Raw genomic sequence first — 20,122 nt, 5'->3', positions numbered from 1 at the left:
TTTTCTGCAGAGCAGCAATGCTCAAATCTACAGAAGTTAGTCTCGAACAGAAAGAAGTGAAGCTAACTCTCTTGCTAGCTCGCAATCCAATGCTAACTTTAGCGTAGCGAAAAGCAGCTAGCTACATCGGAGCTGGAAAAACAAAGATGTGACTTTTCACAAGTCAGATATTACTGTCAGCTAATAAAGGAGAGCGTCTAGAAAACATTTAAAACACAAAAACAAAATGATTTCTTATTACATTTGATCACTTTCATAAGAAAAATGTAACAAATAATTTAATTCAATTCAATTTTATTTATAAAGCCCAAAATCACAAAGGAAATGTGCCTCTTTGAGCTTCAAATACATGTTAAAAACTCTAAAAAACTGGACTTTTATCAGAGGGAGACTTTAAGCTCTGTGCCTCAGCTACATGTGGGAGGAGCTACCAGCTAATGTTTTTCACCTGATCGCTACATGGAGTGGTGTCTGTGTAAGAATGTGAATCTCATTATAATGCATGGAAGACACAGATGGTGTTGAGAGATCAGGTTTATTTATCTTAAGAAGCTCAACAAAAACATTGTTAACCATGTTTGGGTTCATCAGATCATTGAGAGATTCTCCAGGTACAGTGAGCTTCACTCCCGCTGCAGGAGCTGAGTCTGAGACGGCCGTCTCTCTCTGATCAAGTCTGAAAACGTAACCCGAGAGAGAAAAATAAAAAAAGAATACAATTAAGGCACCTTTTATTATTATTTTCTCGATGAAAAAAAAGAGTTCAGAAAGACAATCTTCACAAAGAAGTTAAACAAAAAACGTAATTTATCTTTTTGGGGATGTTAGTCAAACTCAGCTGAAGTTATCATTAAAAACAAGACAAAATTCACGTTTTAAGCCTGTTGTTTATTTGAAAAAATAACAGCAAATGAGAAAATCTCTTTAAACTGAAACCATTACAAACACTTCACGTCTGTTTATTACACGAAAATCTAACAAAATGTTTAAAATAAATCGTAAACTGAGGACATATTGACAGTTCAGGCAAAAATACACTCAGTAAAATGCTTAAAGTACATGACACACAACAGTTTTTTTAGCTTCTTTCATATTTCATAGAGTTTATAGCATTTCCTGCTTGTTTTATTTTCATTTTCTTTCACTAACATAACGACTGTCTGCATCCTGATCACCATTCATACTGTTGATAAGTCTGAGCCCGGAACAATAATCTTAAACATCTTTCCGTAGACAAAATCCCGTTTTACAGAAGACCTAAACAAAGCTAACCGAGGTTTACTGGATCTTCTCGACACTCATCTATAAATATAAACACTGCAGGTTGTTGTTAGGTTTGTTTTCATTGCGTAAATCAAATGAAAAAGTCGGTTATTGTGAGTTTAGTGAATAAACTGGGTTCAAACGAAGGACATAACAGTAGAACAACCCAAACGGAATCAAAGCAATCACGTCTCAGAACAAACCAGCGCTGGATTTCTCATCAGTCCTGCCTAAATATTATTTCTGCTTTGCCTTCCTTGATAAAAAGCGTAAAGCTTTGCTGCTTGTTTATGTCAGGGATGTAATTACTGCCTGGGTTATGAACTGCTGCAGATCTGGGCTGGCACGCCGCATGTTTGTTTAGCCACGCCGCAGAAACTGACCTGAAAGAAACAACATGAAAACACTGGTAACCAGCGAGCGCGGCCGCTCTGACTCAGAAATGCTCCCAGATTAAAGACACAAATGTGGAAGACTTCAAATTAAAGTAATGAATCACATTCCTTCCCATCGCTGCTTTGTTTTTGCATCTAATGGCGCTACTAGTCAAAGCAGCTGAGTTTCTAGTCTTTAATTATGCAGCCGGGTACAAGGACGTTTGAAGAACTCTCTGGAAGTCGCACTCGACTCTCCTGATGGCGGGAGAAGCAGCGAATGTTTTCGCTGCAGATAAACTTCTGGCTCGCCGTCCCGATGAGGCTCACTCAGCAGAGGAAGGAGTGGGAGGGAAGGAACAACAGGAGGGAGCTGAGAGACGAGGACAGGAGGTTAAAGATGAACGCAAAAACACCAGAGAAACCACTGATGAGCTCACATTCGTGTTGAGATTAAACTGGACTTTTAACACGAAGATGCAACAGGACATCAGGATGAAGCTCGGTTTAGATTAAACTAAATGTGTCTGCATTCACCAAAATGTTTCTAGTAAATCTGAAGCTGTATCCCTTTGACTTCCAGGTTCTTAAAAAGGCAAAAATAAAGGGTAAAGTTGACCCGATTTATGCTAGGCGGCTTGTTTTATTTGTTATTTTTGTTATTTTACCAGGTAAAAAATCATTTAGGGCCAAGAAATTAATGTGTTATAAATTCTGTGTTCTAGCACGTATGTGGACACAAAAGGGGCGTGCACTGAGAGAATGTTAGCTAATTGTTGTGGTCTGTTGACTCTGTAAAACCCCTGAAAATAATGGATAAATGGTCAAACATTATTGGTTAAACACTTGGTTTTAAAGAAAGATTAATCAATCAATCAATCAATCAATCAAGTTTATTTATAAAGCGCTTTAACGCAGGCAGACTGCTACAAAGCGCTGTACATTAAAACACCAAGAACACTAATAGATAAAATACAAGCACAAAGCAACTAAAAACCAAGACAGTAACAGAGTTAAAAACAGGATAAGAACAAAGTAAAAACAAAGTAAAAACGGAGTAAAAACAAAGTAAAAACGGAGTAAAAACAGAGCAGAGTCTCAAGGAACGTTAAAAGCTTGACTGTAAAAATGGGTTTTAAGCTTATTTTTAAAAATTGACAGAGACGAGGCATCACGAATGTTAAAAGGCAGAGCGTTCCAGAGCTTTGGGGCACAAATGGAAAAGGCTGGATCCCCTCTACACTTCCTCTTAGCTCTTGGCACCTCCAGGAGCAGCTGATCAGCAGACCGGAGGCACCGGGGAGGAGTTTAAGGCATTTTCATTCAGAAAAGCTTTTATTTAATCTATTTTTGTCTTTTTTGTGTTTTACTGTTTTTTATTGTCTGCAAAATGTTTGTAATTTTATGTGTTTTTATTTTTTGTGAAGCACTTTGTGATTTTTTTTATCTGGGAAAGGTGCTNGGACTGCCAAATTATTTTTCAATATTGCTTTAGAATACATGAACACGTCTTAGCATTTTCTTTACCTTTGAACGTTGAAGTCTTGTATCTATGTCGCATATCAACAGACTGGATTCAAAAAAACGATAAACTTCTTTAAATGTTACTGGCAGCAAGCAAAAAGCCCCCAACAAAGAGACGGTTCAAACCTGCACCGCCATCAAGCAAGACTGCATAAACATCCTACAAGACATGAACGCCGTGGAGAAACGGTCTTTCATAGGATGGTCCAAGCGGACAGAATACGTTAAACCAGTTGGTACATCTTATGCAGAATGATGCCTTTCCCTCCTTGTCAATGCTGAAAATGTCATGACATCAACCTGGAATCAACTATAAGAGGAATGCTTGGAGATGCGTGAATGTAGAAAAATACTAATTTGGGTTTTTTTTGTGAGGAGTTAGCATAATACAAAAAGTTGATTTTGAGTTATTTAGGTTCTTTAGAGTTGATTTAGACAACAACAAAAATACTAATAAGTCTTCAACATGTTCATGTTTTGTGCCGTTACAGTGGAATTTGAACATTTATTTATTTGTATGTTCTTTTTTCAGTTAGAATGTACAATGCATGCAATCTACTAAGGAAGAACAGACAACATGACTATCATGTTTAGTCTTTTTGTGTAAAATGTAACAAGCATGCTGAATTATGTTTTTTTTTCAAAAATTAAAGTAACTTTAGCACAAAACAACATTAAAAAATAAATCACATTTTAGAAAAAAAATATATAATTGTTTTTACTTACATATAGATGGAATCCATTCTTGAGTAGTAGTCCAATTTATTTTACAAAAGGCACCATAAACATCAGTTAAAATGACAGTTATTTGTTTATTTATTCGTTAGGTGAAGTTACTAAAACAATGTTTCAATAAGCTGAAGGGAAAAACTAATGGGTCTATCTTGGCAAACTTCTATCTACTGTAGATAAACATTACTATAGAAAGCTATTGCATCTTCTAGAACGGGGTCAGCAACCTTTAGCAGTTAAAGAGACATCTGGACTAGTTTTCTACTGATCCAAACCTAGAAAGAGCCACATAGTCTTACTTTAGCCATTGGGAAATTTGGATTTGCATTCATGAGCTTCTGTTTTTAAATAATAAATATGCATCATGTCTATTTTTGGCACGGACAAAGCAAAAATACAAAAAGAAGCTAACATCTCTCAAAATTTTATTTTTTATGTTTGAAAGAAGCTCAAATCTTCTTCTTCTTCTTCTTCTTCTCCTTTGGGCTTTTCCCTTCAGGGGTCGCCACAGCGAATCAGTTTCCTCCATCTAAGCCTGTCTTCAGCATCCTCCACTCTAACACCAGCCACCTTCATGTCTTCATTCACTGCATCCATAAACCTCCTCTTTGGTCTTCCTCTAGACCTCTTTCCTGGCAGCTCTAGACTCAGCATCCTTCTACCAATATATTCACTGTCTCTCCTCTGAACATGTCCAAACCATCTCAGTCTGGCCTCTCTGACTTTATCTCCAAAACCTCTAACATGTGCTGTCCCTCTGATGTATTCATTCCTGATCCTATCCATCCTGGTCACTCCCAAAGAGAACCTCAGCATCTTCATCTCTGCTACCTCCAGCTCTGCTTCCTGTCTTTTCTTCAGTCCCACTGTTTCTAGTCCAAACAACATGGCTGGTCTCACCACAGTCTTGTACACCTTTCCTTTCATTTGTGCTGAAACTCTTCTGTCACACATCACACCTGACACTTTTCTCCACCCATTCCAACCTGCTTGCACTCTCCTCTTCACTTCTTTTCCACACTCTCCATTACTCTGTTGAGTGATTTTTAACTTTACTCTGAAAGAAGCTCAAATAACTTTATAAATTACAAGATGCTCTGTGCCAAACAGGATAATCTCAGTGCTCTGGGTAGCTAGAAACTAATATTGTGCAGCAAAAGATAATATGTGCTTTTAACTCATAACAGATCAAACTTTTACCGAAGTTTTGCTGTCCATATAAAATCTGTGCATTCTGGAGGTAGCGTTGAGCAAACAAGACGTCTTCAGGTCAACAGGATGTAAAATCCTACATAGTTTATCTATGTGAATCTCAGACATCAATTTATAAATGTAACTAATCTAAATTAAATAAATGCTAATTAAGTGATCCTTACTTAAAAAAATGTTCTTTTATTTTTCTTTCTTTATTTTTTGTTATTTTCTCCTCTTTGTTCTCAGCAGTCTTACACTACTGGGTTTTGTTATTTTAGTTTGAGGTTGGACGTTGATAGTCTTAGTTTCCAGGCTTTGTTTATTTGTTTTTTTACGTAGTTGATTAGGCAGCTATTAACTGAGAGATGCTGACTGTGACGTCCGTCATGGCTGGGTCAGCAGTCCACCTGACTTTATGTTTGGCCCATAGACTGTATATAAAATAATAATAATATTTTTACAGTCTATGGTTTGGCCAAGGAGCCACCATGGAGAGATAAAGGAGCCACACGTGGCTCTGGAGCCGCAGGTTGCAGACCTGTTCTAGAATCGATAGCTGTAACTTCCAACATTTTGTGTCTCGATTATTACAACAAACAGCTCTCCATATGCTGGAGGGCCAGTACATCAACACCAACTATAGTTTTTTGTTTTTTTCATTTTTGTTGCTGGCATGTCTTGTGATTTTATACATATTAAAGCGTGTCTTGGCTCAACTAAAGTTAAAAATGGATCTCATACACGCCTAGATCCCGGCGTGAAATGGTTATTTATAACGCGCAAAGCATGACGGGACCGCGGTGCTATTAAACGTTGGTAAGTCGTGTGTCCATAGATGTAAACCTCGATGTGCGGGATGTTGGCCTCCATGACCCGGTTTATGGTGCTTCTCTAGAGCAGTAAAGTTTAAAAGTTCCGGTCAAATCTCCAGTAGATCATCCGATCCCGGTGGATCAGGAGTGGGACGGCAGACAGCCCGCTGAACCTGCTCCGATCGTACCATTGTGTCTGCGGGGTCTTTGTCTTCACTAAATACTCCTGACTCCGTATTTGGGTTCTTCGTGTGAGCGGGAAACGTGTGAAACAGTTTTCTGTTTTCTTTTTAAAGCTACATTTCTGTACGTGGAGCTTCAGCCGCAACATTTCATTTATGTTTGAGAAAGTAAAGTACAACCAGAATGTTCAGCGGGAATGGTTCAGTCCGAGTCGGAGGTCGGAGCGGCGGAGCGAGACTTTTCCTTGGGTTCAAACAGGCCGAAGTTCCGCGGTTCTTCTCCGGAACATTTGTCCTCCTTTAAAGCAGACGGTCACGGAGCTCACATCACGGTCAGGAACCACGTTATGTTCCCGCCAGCAGAGTTTGCCGCGCAGGTAAGAAACGCTTCCGTCCCGAGCCCCCCCCCCCGACCCCCCCGACACGGTGATCCGTAGAAAGAGCAGATTCTGTCAGATTAGCATGGCGTCAAAGTTAGCCTGAGTTCTGCCGGGGGGTTCTGTGGAGGGGCTGTGGAGTTCTGGGGGGTTCTGCTGGTTCGGGGAGGGGGGGTCTGCGTAAGAATATCAGGAATATCTGTGTCAGTGCTGGCTGGTACTGACCCCCCCCCGTAGTCAGAGAGGATCACTCAGACTTTGAATGACTTTGGAATTTATACAAGTTTTTTTTCTGCCATAATTCAAAGTAAAATGTGAATCTTTTCTATTTAATAACAAAACATACCATCCAAATGAAATAACAGTTAATAAATGAAACGAGCAGAAAGAAATGAACTTATATTATCTTCCTCATCGCTGCATCAACAACAGTAAATAAAACAAAGAAAATGATTTGACATAGATATCAAACCCAGACTACATTTTAAATTAACATAAATACATTCCGGCTAACCATCATTTAATCATATTTACCTACGTAAGGTTCAGTGACATTAACTACTTAACATTTCATGAAAGTATTTTTCTACATATCTATAATATTTGTTTAGCCTCACGCTTTTATTAATACTTTTAAAGACAGCATTTGTTTTGTATTTTTAGCTTCTTAGTCCAGTTTATTCCACATGTTAGAACCGTCCACTGAGAGATCTCTCCAGTACTTTTGTTGTAAATCTTGGTTTTCTGAATATTTTATAACCTTTTATGTCGATATGACTTTTGTTGAATTAGTCAGTACATTTAGTAACCATGTCCTGTGTGTCTTGTACATACATTTGAGATTGTTAAAATCAATCAATATACTTTATTAATCCACTGGGGGGAAATTCATTAAAATCAACTAAACTTTAATATTTTCAAATGACTGAATTGTGGTCCTGGGGGTCTCTATATTTACTCCCTGTTATAATTCTTATTGGGCTTTTCTTAATGTTGAGATTGGAGGTTCAGTATGTTTTGTGAGTGAAGCTGCAGTACTGAAGGTGTGGATCAATCAGAGAGCTGTACAGTAAATGTGATGCGTTATGGTTGATCGATCATTTCTGTTTGTGTAATATTCAAATTCCTTTAGCTATTTTTGTTTTTACACTACTGTGAGGCTTTCAGGAACATTTGCCACCGATTATTACACCCAGAAACTTAATTTTCCTCATTTTCCCTTTTAAAACCACCAATGTTTACATTATTATTTCTATTACTGAATAACAAAGTATGATTTCAGTTTGAACATTCGGGCTGTGGATCGATCCTTAGGTGATGATCTGATTCGATTCACCAATCAAGCTCAATGATTCACGAACCACGATTCGTATTTTTTAGTACAAGCTTGTTGCCATGTGTATGTCTATTTACTTGATTTTTAAAAATGAAAATGATATGTATTAAATCATTGTCATTTAAACCTTTTAGAACAGGAGATCAGAATCAAACTGATAAAAACACAAAGATTTAGACTGAAATGTCATTTTAAGTTGTTTGGATTATTTAAACAACTTTCTGAATTAGGGGTGTTGCGGATCACGGATTATCCGTGGTCCGTACGGATCAGAAGCCACGGTTCGGGACACGGTTCGGACACGTGTGTACCGCGGACCACTCCGACCCCCACCCCCAGCGAGCGCACACACCTTGGGCTCTCATAATTTTAATCATTGTCCGTTCACATCAATGAAATTCTGTCAAATTCCTGTAAATCCTCTTTGTTTTGACCAGCGCTGAAGTAACAGCTTCACGGTTATTTCTTAAAGTCTGTTCCTGAATCTCCCGCTGCGTGTGGGCGGAGCTTTCAGAGCTTTTCCTGCATAGAGAATTTGGTGTCGGCCGCCACCAGCTCCTGGAAAAGGGGGGATGTGGCTGATTCTAGGAGCCCAGACTGAGAGAGAGTCCACGGAGACCCGAATGATGACAAAATGATACAACAGAAAAAATAATTTCAGTAAACCAATAACCAATATATAATCGCAAATATTTTGATTTTAATGTCAAGGTAACAATAATTATATATTTTGTTTTGGAAACATCGTCTGTGGACCCCCCTTCCTCTTAATTGAAAATGGTTCGGTCCGACTGGACTATTCTTCCACAGCTGTTTGTTACCGTCAGACCCACAGAGTTTAAGGGAGAGAAGACACGCTTTAAAATCAGGAGTTTAAACACCTGATTTAGAGGAGAACCTCCGTGAAAAAAGAAAAAAGGAGACAGTCTGTCTATTGCCGCGCGGAAAGGAGAGAGTGCTCGTAAACGGACAAGGGGGCGGGGCCATGAATTTGAGGGTTTCTTCTGAAGCTTTTGTATGGAGCTTCAAACTAGAATAATTTGTTGTTTTATTGTGTATCAAAATTAGGCTTGTTAGTTACATTTCTGTTTTATAATGAGGTGATCTATAGTAAAATATGTAAATTGAAAGAATGTTCAATAAAGTTACATAATAATAATAATAAAATAAACTTGTTAAGGTATACAAATCTGAAGTCCCCACGAGACACCACCACCTTATTTTAAGCCAGGAAAAACCCTGCAGCTTCCGTCACAAACTTTACTCAACTTGACGCGGATGGATAGATATCAGGTTTATTTAATGTTAAGACCTGAATAAAAGCATCAGTACACGTTTCAATTTCTGGATTCAAAGAATACATCCGTAATGGACATGATTTTATGGCAAGCCAAAAAGATCACCAGGAAAAGCGGGTGCAACAGTGCCACGTTTTACAGATAATTATTATTATTTTAAATATTTAAATGTCCCCATTTGGCGAGTGGGATCAGAACATTTGTATTTCAAGTGAACACCAGATAGATTTGGTATTTTCAAAACTATTTTTAAGCATTCTTTTCTCTGTTTTTGTAGATTTGTATGTATTCAGAAACTACAAGTTTTAGCATTTTGCTTGTGTTCAAACTTTAAAGATTTTTTGTTTTAATAAATAGGCCTCAGTGAGCAAAAGTTTTGAACTTTTGTGTAAGGGAAGTACTTTATATTCATTTTGAATATATGATTTGAAACGTTTCCAAAAATTAATTTAGCTTTCATGTTGTTGTTGTTGTTGTTGTTGTTGTTGTTGTTGGTGGTGTTTTTTTTGTTGTTTTTTTTTTAACTTTTTACTGATCCGAAAAGTGATCCGAACCGTGACCCTAAAACCGTGACACGATCCGAACCGTGAGTTTTGTGATCCGCAACACCCCTATTCTGAATAAATTCAGCAGTAAAATAAACACCATAAACATCCCTGTTGTTTTAGATCATTTAACAACAAAACCTGCAAATGTCCTCCACAGTTTTTCCTTTCTCAAAGTTCTTCAACATTTGAAGTTCTAAGCATTACATTTTGGTGCTGAGGCTGTATGATGATCACCGCGAATCAGCTGATTACATCTTCACTGCTGTGCAGATCTGCATCTCGACGCTGCGACTCTCTGCTTCAGAACCGCTGGAGTTACGTTAACTGTTGAAGAGTTACCATAACCATGTCAACACTGGGGCTGAAGCCAATTCTTTTGTTTTTTCAGAACTTATGTCAGTGAGCTGAACCTCAGGCTTGTTTTTTGAACGGAGAAAACCATAAAACACTCACTAGTTTTATTTGAGCCCTGCGACAGACTGGCGACCTGTCCAGGGTGTACCCGCCTTCGCCCATCAGTAGCCGGGTTAGGCTCCGGCACCCCCGCGACCCCAAATGGGACAAAGCGGTCAGGAAGATGGATGGATGGATAGTTTTATTTGAAAACAGGAAGCTTCAGCGTCACTTTATTTTGAAGATTTCATTACTTCTGGTGACAGTAGCGCTTCTTTTTGGGCTTTGTTTTAGTTCATAAATTAAAATTCAACATTATTCTGCATTTCAGAGCATTAAATACGTCGTCCCCAAACAATATTTGACTACGCTCTACTACATTTCTAAAGATCGGGAATCGGCGATCTTGGACGTTACAAATCTTTGTACTCAAATTTTTGAGAGCAGATTATGAGTATCCAAGTGCTCAGATACTCGTTACAGTCCTGCTAAAGATAATGTATATGAAACTGTCTTCACTAACTCTGTATGAATCATAATAGATGCTTCTAAAAACTGATTTTTTTCCCACCTCTACTTTCTCTTCCGCGCCGTGAAGTCGTTCCTTGAAACTCTTGTACGACTTTAAAGCGGTCCGTGATGACACACAGGTGTCACACAGAACAGCTCATTAGCATAGCATCAGTGTGTAGCAACAACACAACCTTTTTATTAAAGTCTCTGTTGGAAGTCCAGCAGGTTTATCTTCGGTTCTGTCTGGGTCGTAGGGCTGCAGCAGATCACGGCGACTCTTTGAAAACACAAACTATTCATTGCTCATTTCGGTTGACTTTAGGGACCAGTCTCTGTCTGTACGTCTGTCTTTGGTCGTACGGTTCTGCACTGCTGCTGAACCATGCCCCCCCACCCCCGGGGGGGTCAGCAGAGCACTAACTCATTCAAATATAACCTTTAAAGGTTTGATCTCTTGGTTGTAATGTCCTACAGCTTTTATTTTGCTGTTAATTCAGGTTTAAGAAGTTACACTCACACTGAAAACACGTTTATGTTCATTCTCTTTTATGGTAAACTGTGAGCTAGTTTTTGTTAGGATAATAATATTTTACATTCCTGATGACAGCCTCAGTAAAGGCCTGCTCTTTCTGCCATAAAGATCTGGTTCTTGAGCAGTAAGATTATCCAGGACGGGGTATGAGAGCCGTCCCGTCACAGCTAGCTGCTCTGAGAGGGATCAGCCAGACCGTCCACGTAAAGAGGCTCACAGTAATCAAGTTAGTGGAACCAACCTCTTACTGTTTGTTCATTTAACAGTCCGTCAGGGTTTTGTGAATGTTGGAGTTGTTTTGTCTAAACTCATTATGTTGTATCTCATATAGCATCAGTCGTGTGAAAGCATTCAGACATTCACACATAAAGTCTTTCCCACTTTAAACTATTTCAGCTAGTTTACTGTCAAAACATTCAGCTTGTTTAGAATAATTCTACCTTAATTCTGTAAGTTTTATATGTACATCTGCTCTTACTCTTCAGTCATCTGAGCTCATTCTTTAAACTGCACCATCTTGGTTTTTTGGTCAAAAGCAGTCTTTAAGTAACTATATGTGTTTAGGAGGACAGATTATTTTAGCCTATGATCTCATTTTAGTGTCTTTGCTGCTGTTGGGTTTACATCATTACGTTAACAGTCTTGTTACTCTATTAGCTAAAAATTTACTGGAAGAATAACCAAATATTACCAGTATTTATGTTCAGAATCTGCTTTGAATGTTTTCTGCTTTTACTGATCTTTGGATTCATAAAGACGTTCCCAGTGGTCGTTTGGTTATGATGAACCTGTGTTGTTTTCTAGGACATAGTTTCTGCAGATTCATGAAAAGTTTGCCCCTCAGGCGGGACCGTTTGTGCAGGCTGAAGCTGCATTCACTCCACATGCAATTCGCATGGCGAGAACATCGAGTTTCAATGTTAAGTCAACGTACAGACGCAGTATGAGGTCAACAATCTGAAGTTTGGGAATCAGGGACTCGGCTTTGGAGATGTAGCTCGATCAGCACGTAGGAAACAAATCCAATACGGCTGATCAATACATCGATCGTATAGCCATCCTCTGGGCGGGCTGGTGGAGATCCGCTGCAGGATGGGAGGCGAGCGAGCTCTGAGTCGTGGGAGTAGCAGCAGAAAGCGCCTGTCGGTCAGACTCTGGCAGCAAACGTCACGCTCTGGCAGAGTCTCTGAATGATCTCATGGACCCATAGAGACGTGATTACTGGTGTTTTTGTAGAACTCTTACGCAGACACCGCTCCATGTAGCGATCAAGCTAAAAACATTAGCTGGTAGCGAAGGATGGGTGTCGCTAAGATTTTAGCTGTACTCATTTTCTTATTGATCCAGTATTCTTATTGATACTTTTCTGTGATTATCAACATAAAAACTTTTATTTTAATACTAATAAAAGCACAATATGTTACCTAACATCCTTTTTACAATCGAAATGAGTGAATGAGACATAATCTTTTTCATGTTTATAAAGATTCAGAAGAAGCACATAAAGAACAAATCTGAATTATAAATAATGGATAGATGTTTAGTGTAAAAGTAACAAATGGAATTAAACCTGAAGCGTTTTTGCCTCTGATGTTTTTGAAGATCATACCTTCCAGATCTCGTCATCCAACCGTTTGGAAACATTTTTCAGTTACATGCTAACTGTTTTGACTAATTTGAATTTTTTCAGTTTTTTCTGGCTATTTTGGAGTTGAGCTAATTTTTTAGCTACATGCTAACTGTTTTGGTTAATTTATGCTTTTTTTTTTAGTTTTTAGGCTGTTTTTGAGTTAAGCTAATATTTCAGCTGCATGCTAGCTCTTTTTTGCTAACTTAGGCTTTTTTCGGTTTTTTAGAATAATTTCGCATTTAACTAATATTTTAGCTGGCTATCAGCTTCAGCGATTTCAGCTATTAGCTTCAGCGTTTTCAACTTTTAGCTTCAGCATTTTTAGCTATCAATTTCAAGATCTTCAGCTATCAGCACTAGCATTTTCAGCGGCCAAATTTAGCTTACAGCATTCCCTCTGGCATTATCACAGGTAATGCTATACATCTAATTTGTAGGAAATTTAAAGCTAACGATGGTTGAGATGTGTGCTTTACATCCAGTTTGCACATGACCAGATTAGTCGACTATTAAAATAATTGTTTGTGGCAGCACTAGTTCTTAATAAAAGTTAAACAAGTTTACTGATCTGGTCTTTACTTAAAAATGCACTTTGGTGTCTAGTAGTAAAGAGAAATGCATCTAAAAAAAGGAAATGCATTTTTTTGATCATTGTTTTATGATATTTGTTTCATAATGAATCGTTGCCTCCTGAATTGTAACTGAATTGTGAGATGCCTCAACATTCTACCTCTACATGTGTAAATCTGGGGGCGGAGCTAGCAGAGCAGACTCTTCATGAAAGAGGCGGTTCTCTCTCTGTGACATCAGCATGTGAGAACCCGCTCGTTCGTGTGGGTTGGGAGGGGCTGGTGCTCAGAGCGCAGATTTTCAGAGGATTACTCAGCAATGTGTGAATGGATCAAAATACAGTTTGGGGTTCTTTATGGTGAGGAATGAACAGTAGAATACACTTAAAAACTGGTTTTGCATGGTACAGGCTCTTTAATGTTTCTGATGTTGTCAGCTTGAGCGTTAAGGACAAAACGTGTGAAAAATAGAGCAGCAGGAGGAAGATGATTATCGACACAATAGCTCTAAACATTGAACTATGTTCTTGATAGCGTGCGCACATGAGTGCCTTTCTCTAAAGAGGAAAAAAATCAAATTTCATTGGACTATGAATAACTTCAAGAGAAGATAATTGAAACATATAAAATGAATAGTAATAGTGTTATGACTTAAAATGTTTGTTTTAAAGTCAAAGACTTAGAGAATCGTAAGAGTAGATTGTTCTGGAATTGTCACAGCTTTGATTATACATCTGTGCTTTATTCCCACTTTTACATTTAATACTCTCAAGTCACTTCCATGCAGAAATGATTCCTAAGGTGGATCAATACTTACAGTATGTGTCCGCACATAAGGAAACCCTGAGCTGAGTTCGACCTGCTCATCTGGTTTGACTGTGAATGCAGCCAGAAGTGAGAGAATGAGGAAAAGCTGGTTGTGAACAGCATTGCAAAGCTGAGAGCAGCATGGGCTCTTTATGATATCAGAAAGGGGGCGTGGCCACTTCAGCTGAAACTCCTGCTACACCTAACAGGTTCCTTCAAACACACAAGAGACGGCATTGTTCCAGGAAGGCCTGTTCTGGTGGGAAAGTCGGAGCAGAATTCAAAACCAGGAGAACGTCAGATTATTGATAGATTCAATATACCTGTACGAGGTATGTGTGATTCTGTCCTCAGAGTTCTGGCCAGCAGATCTTTCAGGGTTTGGGGACAAAGTGTCTTCTTTGTTTTTGCTAATATATATTAGTTTTGGTATTGTGTAGTTTAAAGTGAGGCTTTTCTGTCAAAGGTGAACATTCTGCAGCAAATTATACATTCTAGTAAAATACGGCCAATGTGTGTCCGCTCATTGTGTTTTTTTACTTAGATTCCAGTGTGGTTATTTACTTTAGTTTTTTAACCTATCGGTTAATGTCCAAATACTCAGTAAACTGTAGTAATCCACAGGAGATTTGGCTCTGCTCTGTGGTGGTTTTCTTCTACACAGTTGCATTGCATCATAAAAACTTGTGAATTATCTCGGATCTTAATACTTGTCTAGATTAGCTCCTCCCTCTCACACACGGCTGCCAATGTGCTGTTGAGTCTTGAAATGGTTAATGGTTAAAAGAGAGGAGGGGCTGATCAGGTAGAAGGACATCTGCCTCATTTAGAGCACAATCGCCAGGAGATTCACCCGAGCAAAAGTATTTACATCATTTTAAATTTGTCGCATTTTTTGAGTGCCGTGGGTCCCTGGGTAAAGTCTCGCATGTCCCAGGAATGAGTGAACCGTGTGCGGTATCATGATTCATGATTTATTTTTAGGGAAATTTTTCTTCTTAAATTCCTACTTTTTCAGTCATTTTCAAGCATGTTCTTTGGATCTTTCTATGTTTTTTCCCAACTTTGGTGCATAAAGCTCAGTCTGAATTAAGAACTACTCTAATTTATCATGTGGTGTCTTATCTTGATCTATTTTTTATGAGAATTACTTTTTATTGGGTATTTTATATCAAGTAAAAATTGCCCGGCAAAAGTGATGGTGTAACTTTTTATAGCAAAAGTGTTGTAGGGTTAAACTAAACCAAAGACTTCTTCATGTCTGTGGTTCACAGAACCAACATGATGTACTGCAGAGAGCCGCATGGTAACAGAAGAAGAATACAATAATCACAGCCTATTAACCCGTTACTGCAGTTTACATCTACTTTTGACTCCAGTCTTATTCATAATTGCAATAATGTCAAATGTTTTACCGAATCTTAATGAAACTTTAGGTTGACTTCTTATCTCAGTCTGACAATAGATGACTTGAGTTCTGTTCATTTTCAGTCTGAACCCGAGGCTCCAGAGCCACATGGGACTCTTTTACCTCTCCATTGATGCTCTTTGGTTAAAATAAAATGTTTTAAAAAATAAGACCAACCGTAAAGGAAAAAGTAAGTAAGTAGTAAAATTTAAACAAAGTTAATTAACCTAAACTTTATTTAATTTGACAATTCTCCAACAATCCATCAATTCTTTGTAGTTTATTTGGACTTTCAGCTTCATTTATTACATAAATTCAATTTATTGTCGGTAAGCACAACCAGAATCAAAGCTAAATTATAATCCACTGGATTATAAATCAGATTTTCTATTTCTGAACCAATTCAAGGATTTAAAGTGTTCCTCGTGGTTTAATATATGGTAAGGGTCACTTCATGAGCTCTGATTTAGTTTTTGTTGGTTATATTTATGAATTTGTGGCTGAAATGCTCCAGAAACAGTAAAATAAACATTTTTATTGATGACTTTCCACTTCCTACTGCATTTGCTGCACTGATATGATCCTATGCTGTAGGATGTCTTTTATTTTGAAAGGAAGTCATGCAAACCTCTGTCAAAAGTTATGAACTATTTCATATTTTTTCATGTTTACTTTTTATTTGTGCCTAAAAACCACAATAGGTTATTTAAATATATCATGTCAGCAGTAAAAATTAAAAATAAATCTAATTTTTCTAAAGGGTGAGTGATGATTTTGTGGGTTTTGGTTGGTGAGAAATGGACCTGAATGGTTCTTTAAGTGTTGAAGGTTGCAGAGCCCTGACCCAAACCAATTTTAACTCTTTCTGCAAGTTTTTACTGGAACCATTTGGTGATTTTTTTTATTTCTTTTTCTCTTTTTCCTCCTCAGGAGAAAATGTTGGCAGTAAAAGTGAACATCTAATAAAGGTCAGTAGTACAATACTGTTGGTATTTAAACTTATCTTAGGAGTATCTTTGCTTTCTTTGGAAATGTTTCCATTTTAGTTTGAGTTTTTCCACAGTATGGATCTGCTGTCAGGAGCTGTGTTTACATGGTAATCTGAATAAACACCTGATCAGAGTAAAAACGCGTCATGGAAACGCTAATCAGAATACTCGGACGTGATCAGACTCATTCAGATCCAGATTTCTGATTGAGAAAGGCGAGTTATACTGATTGTTGATCGTGGTGCGTGGAAACGGTTCATTCATGCTGGGCCACTGATAACATCAGAAGAGGTGTGCATAGAGCTCAGGAGGATCCACAGTCGGAAGTCTGCCGGTCCGGACGGAATATCACCTCGGCTGCTGAAGGAATGTGCGTCGGAGCTGGCTGTGCCTCTTCAGAACATCTTTAACAAGAGTCTTCAAACCGGATGTGTCCCTGGCCTGTGGAAGACCTCATGCCTTGTCCCAGTGCCTAAGGTGACAAAGCCTGCAGGGATGAAGGACTACAGACCAGTTGCCCTGACATCTGTGATAATGAAGACTTTTGAGAGGCTGCTACTCCGGCGGCTCAAACCTCAGGTGGAGGGGGCGCTGGATCCCCTTCAGTTTGCCTATCAGGACAGTATGGGAGTGGAGGATGCAGTCCTGTATATGGTCCATAGGGCGCTCTCCTTTCTGGATGGGGCAGGCGGCTATGTGAGGGTGATGTTTTTTGACTTCACAAGTGCTTTCGATACAGTCCAGCCTCAGTTGCTGAAGGAGAAGCTCAAGAGGATGGGAGTGGATCCTGCTTTTGTTCGCTGGATCCACAACTATCTGACTTCAAGGTCACAATATGTCCGACTGGGTGACTGTGTATCTGGAGTATTGATGAGCAACACTGGTGCACCACAGGGAACTGTACTATCACCTCTTCTCTTCACGCTTTACACTGCTGACTTCACTCATGCATCTGCGGCTTGTCATGTCCAAAAGTATTCAGACGACACCGCTATTGTGGCATGTGTAAAGGGAGGGGACGAGAGTGAGTACAGGGAGCTCATCACCAGATTTACCTCCTGGAGCAGGGAGAATGGTCTTGTGCTGAACACCTCAAAGACCAAGGAGATGATCATTGACTTTGGTAGGAAGCCCTCCCACCAACCAGTGATCATCAATGGAGAGAGGATCGAGGTGGTTGATGCCTACTAGTACTTGGGAGTGCACCTTGACCACAAACTGGACTGGACAGAGCAGGCTCGGGCTCTGTATAGGAAAGGACAGAGTAGGCTGTTTTTCCTAAGGAGGCTGAGGTCCTTTGATGTGTGTGCCGACATGTTGCTCCTCTTCTATCAGTCGGTTGTGGCAGGTGCTGTTTCCTTTGGGGTTGTATGTTGGGGTGGCAGTATGACCAAAAGGGACTGCAATCGGCTGGACAAACTGATGAGGAGGTGTGCATCTGTGATCGGGAGGAGGGTGGACTCAGTGGGAACTGTGCTGCAGAAGAGGATGAGGGCTCTAAGCCGAAGCATTCTGGGTAATCCAAGACATCCTCTACATAGCACAATGTCTGCACAGAGGAGCACACGGAGTAACAGGCTCCTTCCACTGCGCTGCAGGACTGAGCGCTTTAAGAACTCATCTGTCCCTTCAGCCATCAGGCTGTTTAACAAATCTGCCTGATATAAACTGGTATTTTATTTATTTTATGAATCTGTTATTTTTATTGCTATTTATTGTGTGTGTTTGTGTGTGTTCTGTTCTGCTGCCGGACACCTGAATTTCTCCCTTGTTCTATCTATCTATCTGATCATGTGTCATTCCTGCGCTGGATCATGCATAGACAGTCAGAGGAACCCCGAGGTAGACTGACCACTGCACACAGCCCCCCCCACACACTCGCTGATGTTACAGACATGCCTGTCGGATCCAAAATCTTCACACATGTCAACATGTTCACAATACAACTACAGATCACACGGATGCAAACAAACACATGGAAAGCATTTCATTCTGTCATGCAAAGGTGAGCTGGCACCTGTGCTCAGGTAAAAAGAGGGGGGGGGGTCGGGGGGTCACCCCCACACCAAGACCCCCGCCAAAGGCAAGGCAGCAGAGGCAGCCGGCCCCCCCACACCTGCATGAGATAGCAGATCAAGACTGGAAACCCAACAACAACCACTCAGACCGGGACCAGCAGCACCCACAGGGGCCCCCAGCACCAGAGAAAGGGGGGTCCTGTGGCAGGGGCCAGAGAACAACCCTCCCGCCTCACCAGGAAGCCTGGCGCTAGGCCCCACCTCCCGAAGAATCCCCCACCAGACAAGCCGCCCATCACCAGCACTCTGCAGAGAAATGCTTTTAGACATGATCTTTCTTTAAGGTTGTTATGACGATGATTGTGTAGTTTCCTGGTTGGAAACTTGTCATGGTGAGCATGATTATTGGTCTGACTGATGTTTCTAACTTTCTCTAGTTTCTTATCAGCACATTACCATGGACTTCACAGAAGTTTCTGCCCAGCCAGCCAGTATATTATCCAGTGTTGGGAGCAAAGATCCAGTAATCTTATCCAGCAACGCAAGCCTCATCTCTACTGGTAACCAGGAAGCTGTTCAGTCCAAGCTCAGACGTTCGTGGTTTTCACTCCTGGGTTTGTTTCTTCCAGGTTCTGCTGACTCTGACGTCAGTGATAAAAAGAGGAAAGAAAAGATTGCAGAGTTTAAAAAAAATGAAAAGGACCTTCAGGAGAAGTTGAAGCAAAAAATCCAAGAGTTAAAAAGGATTTGCCTCAGGGAAGCTGTATGTATCTGAGCCTGTTCAGTCGTGGATTAAACTACATGACGTCTCAAATCTAACGTTAGTTCTTTCCTTTATCTGCAGGAGCTCACCGGTAGAATACCAAAAGAATATCCTTACGACGCCGAAGAGATGGTTCCTGAAGTAGCACGCTGTGTTAGAGCGCCCTTCAGGCGGAAGGATCCTTCTGACAAGGTTTGCTGCTGGTTAACTTTTAGTTTATGTTATTAGTTTTTCCTACTCAGCTCAACACCGTCGACTGTGTTCGTTTTCTGGGTTAATCGCCTGGAAATGAAAACGAACACTTTCACGTCTTTGTAACATTATATAATGCTCTTTGGAAATCATTTACTGTAAGTTAGTTTTTTAAACTTGGTTGAATTGTGAAAAAAAGATCATATAAATCAAGGGTCTCAAACTTGCGGCCCGCGGGCCATCTGCGGCCCCCGTCTTCAAATGAAAGATTAATGTTCGTGCAAGACTGAATGATTGACACTTGTTGTGTGCAGAGCTGAACGAACCAATCACGGTGAGGTCTATGGCTCTGGAGGGCGGGACATGGGCGGCGGTCCAGTACCTCCTCACTCATTTATTCGTTCCTCCAGCGATGGCGTTTTATTTATGTCAAAACTCCACGAAGACATTTGACATCTCCGCGAGCGTATCAAACATTCCTGGCGGACAAATCAGACCCTCGCGAGCGCCTTTTCCTCCTCCAGGAGCAGAAAACGTCCTCGCGTGAGAGACTGAATACTTCTGCGTGAGCTGGTCCTTGGGCACCAGCAGAATCTCAGTGAGCGCTGCTCTCAGCTCAGAAATGGAGGAGGAGCTGTTAATACAGACATTTGAATCGGAGTAATAAT

The 20,122-nt window shown here is 39.9% G+C and overlaps 1 protein-coding gene across 5 annotated transcripts in view; it reads left to right on the top strand.

The window, feature by feature from the left end:
* Nucleotides 1-5,335: 5,335 nt before the first annotated feature.
* LOC112141016 (FERM domain-containing protein 4B) overlaps nt 5,336-20,122 on the top strand; it is a gene marked incomplete at its 3' end in the record, with an annotated part of 15,937 nt that continues 1,150 nt past the window's right edge. For 2 of the 5 annotated variants that reach the window (XM_024264066.2, XM_024264064.2), the window contains 5 exon segments: nt 5,910-6,458; nt 16,423-16,460; nt 18,937-19,059; nt 19,129-19,262; nt 19,344-19,454. In XM_024264066.2, coding sequence (XP_024119834.1) covers nt 18,957-19,059; nt 19,129-19,262; nt 19,344-19,454 — 348 coding nt within the window. 5 annotated transcript variants of the gene reach the window in all.

This window comes from Oryzias melastigma, unplaced genomic scaffold (genome assembly GCF_002922805.2).
Source record: "Oryzias melastigma strain HK-1 unplaced genomic scaffold, ASM292280v2 sc00591, whole genome shotgun sequence".
Lineage (NCBI taxonomy): Eukaryota > Metazoa > Chordata > Actinopteri > Beloniformes > Adrianichthyidae > Oryzias > Oryzias melastigma.
The sequence above is the reverse complement of the archived record's forward strand: the minus strand, read 5'-3'. Positions and strand labels throughout refer to the sequence as shown.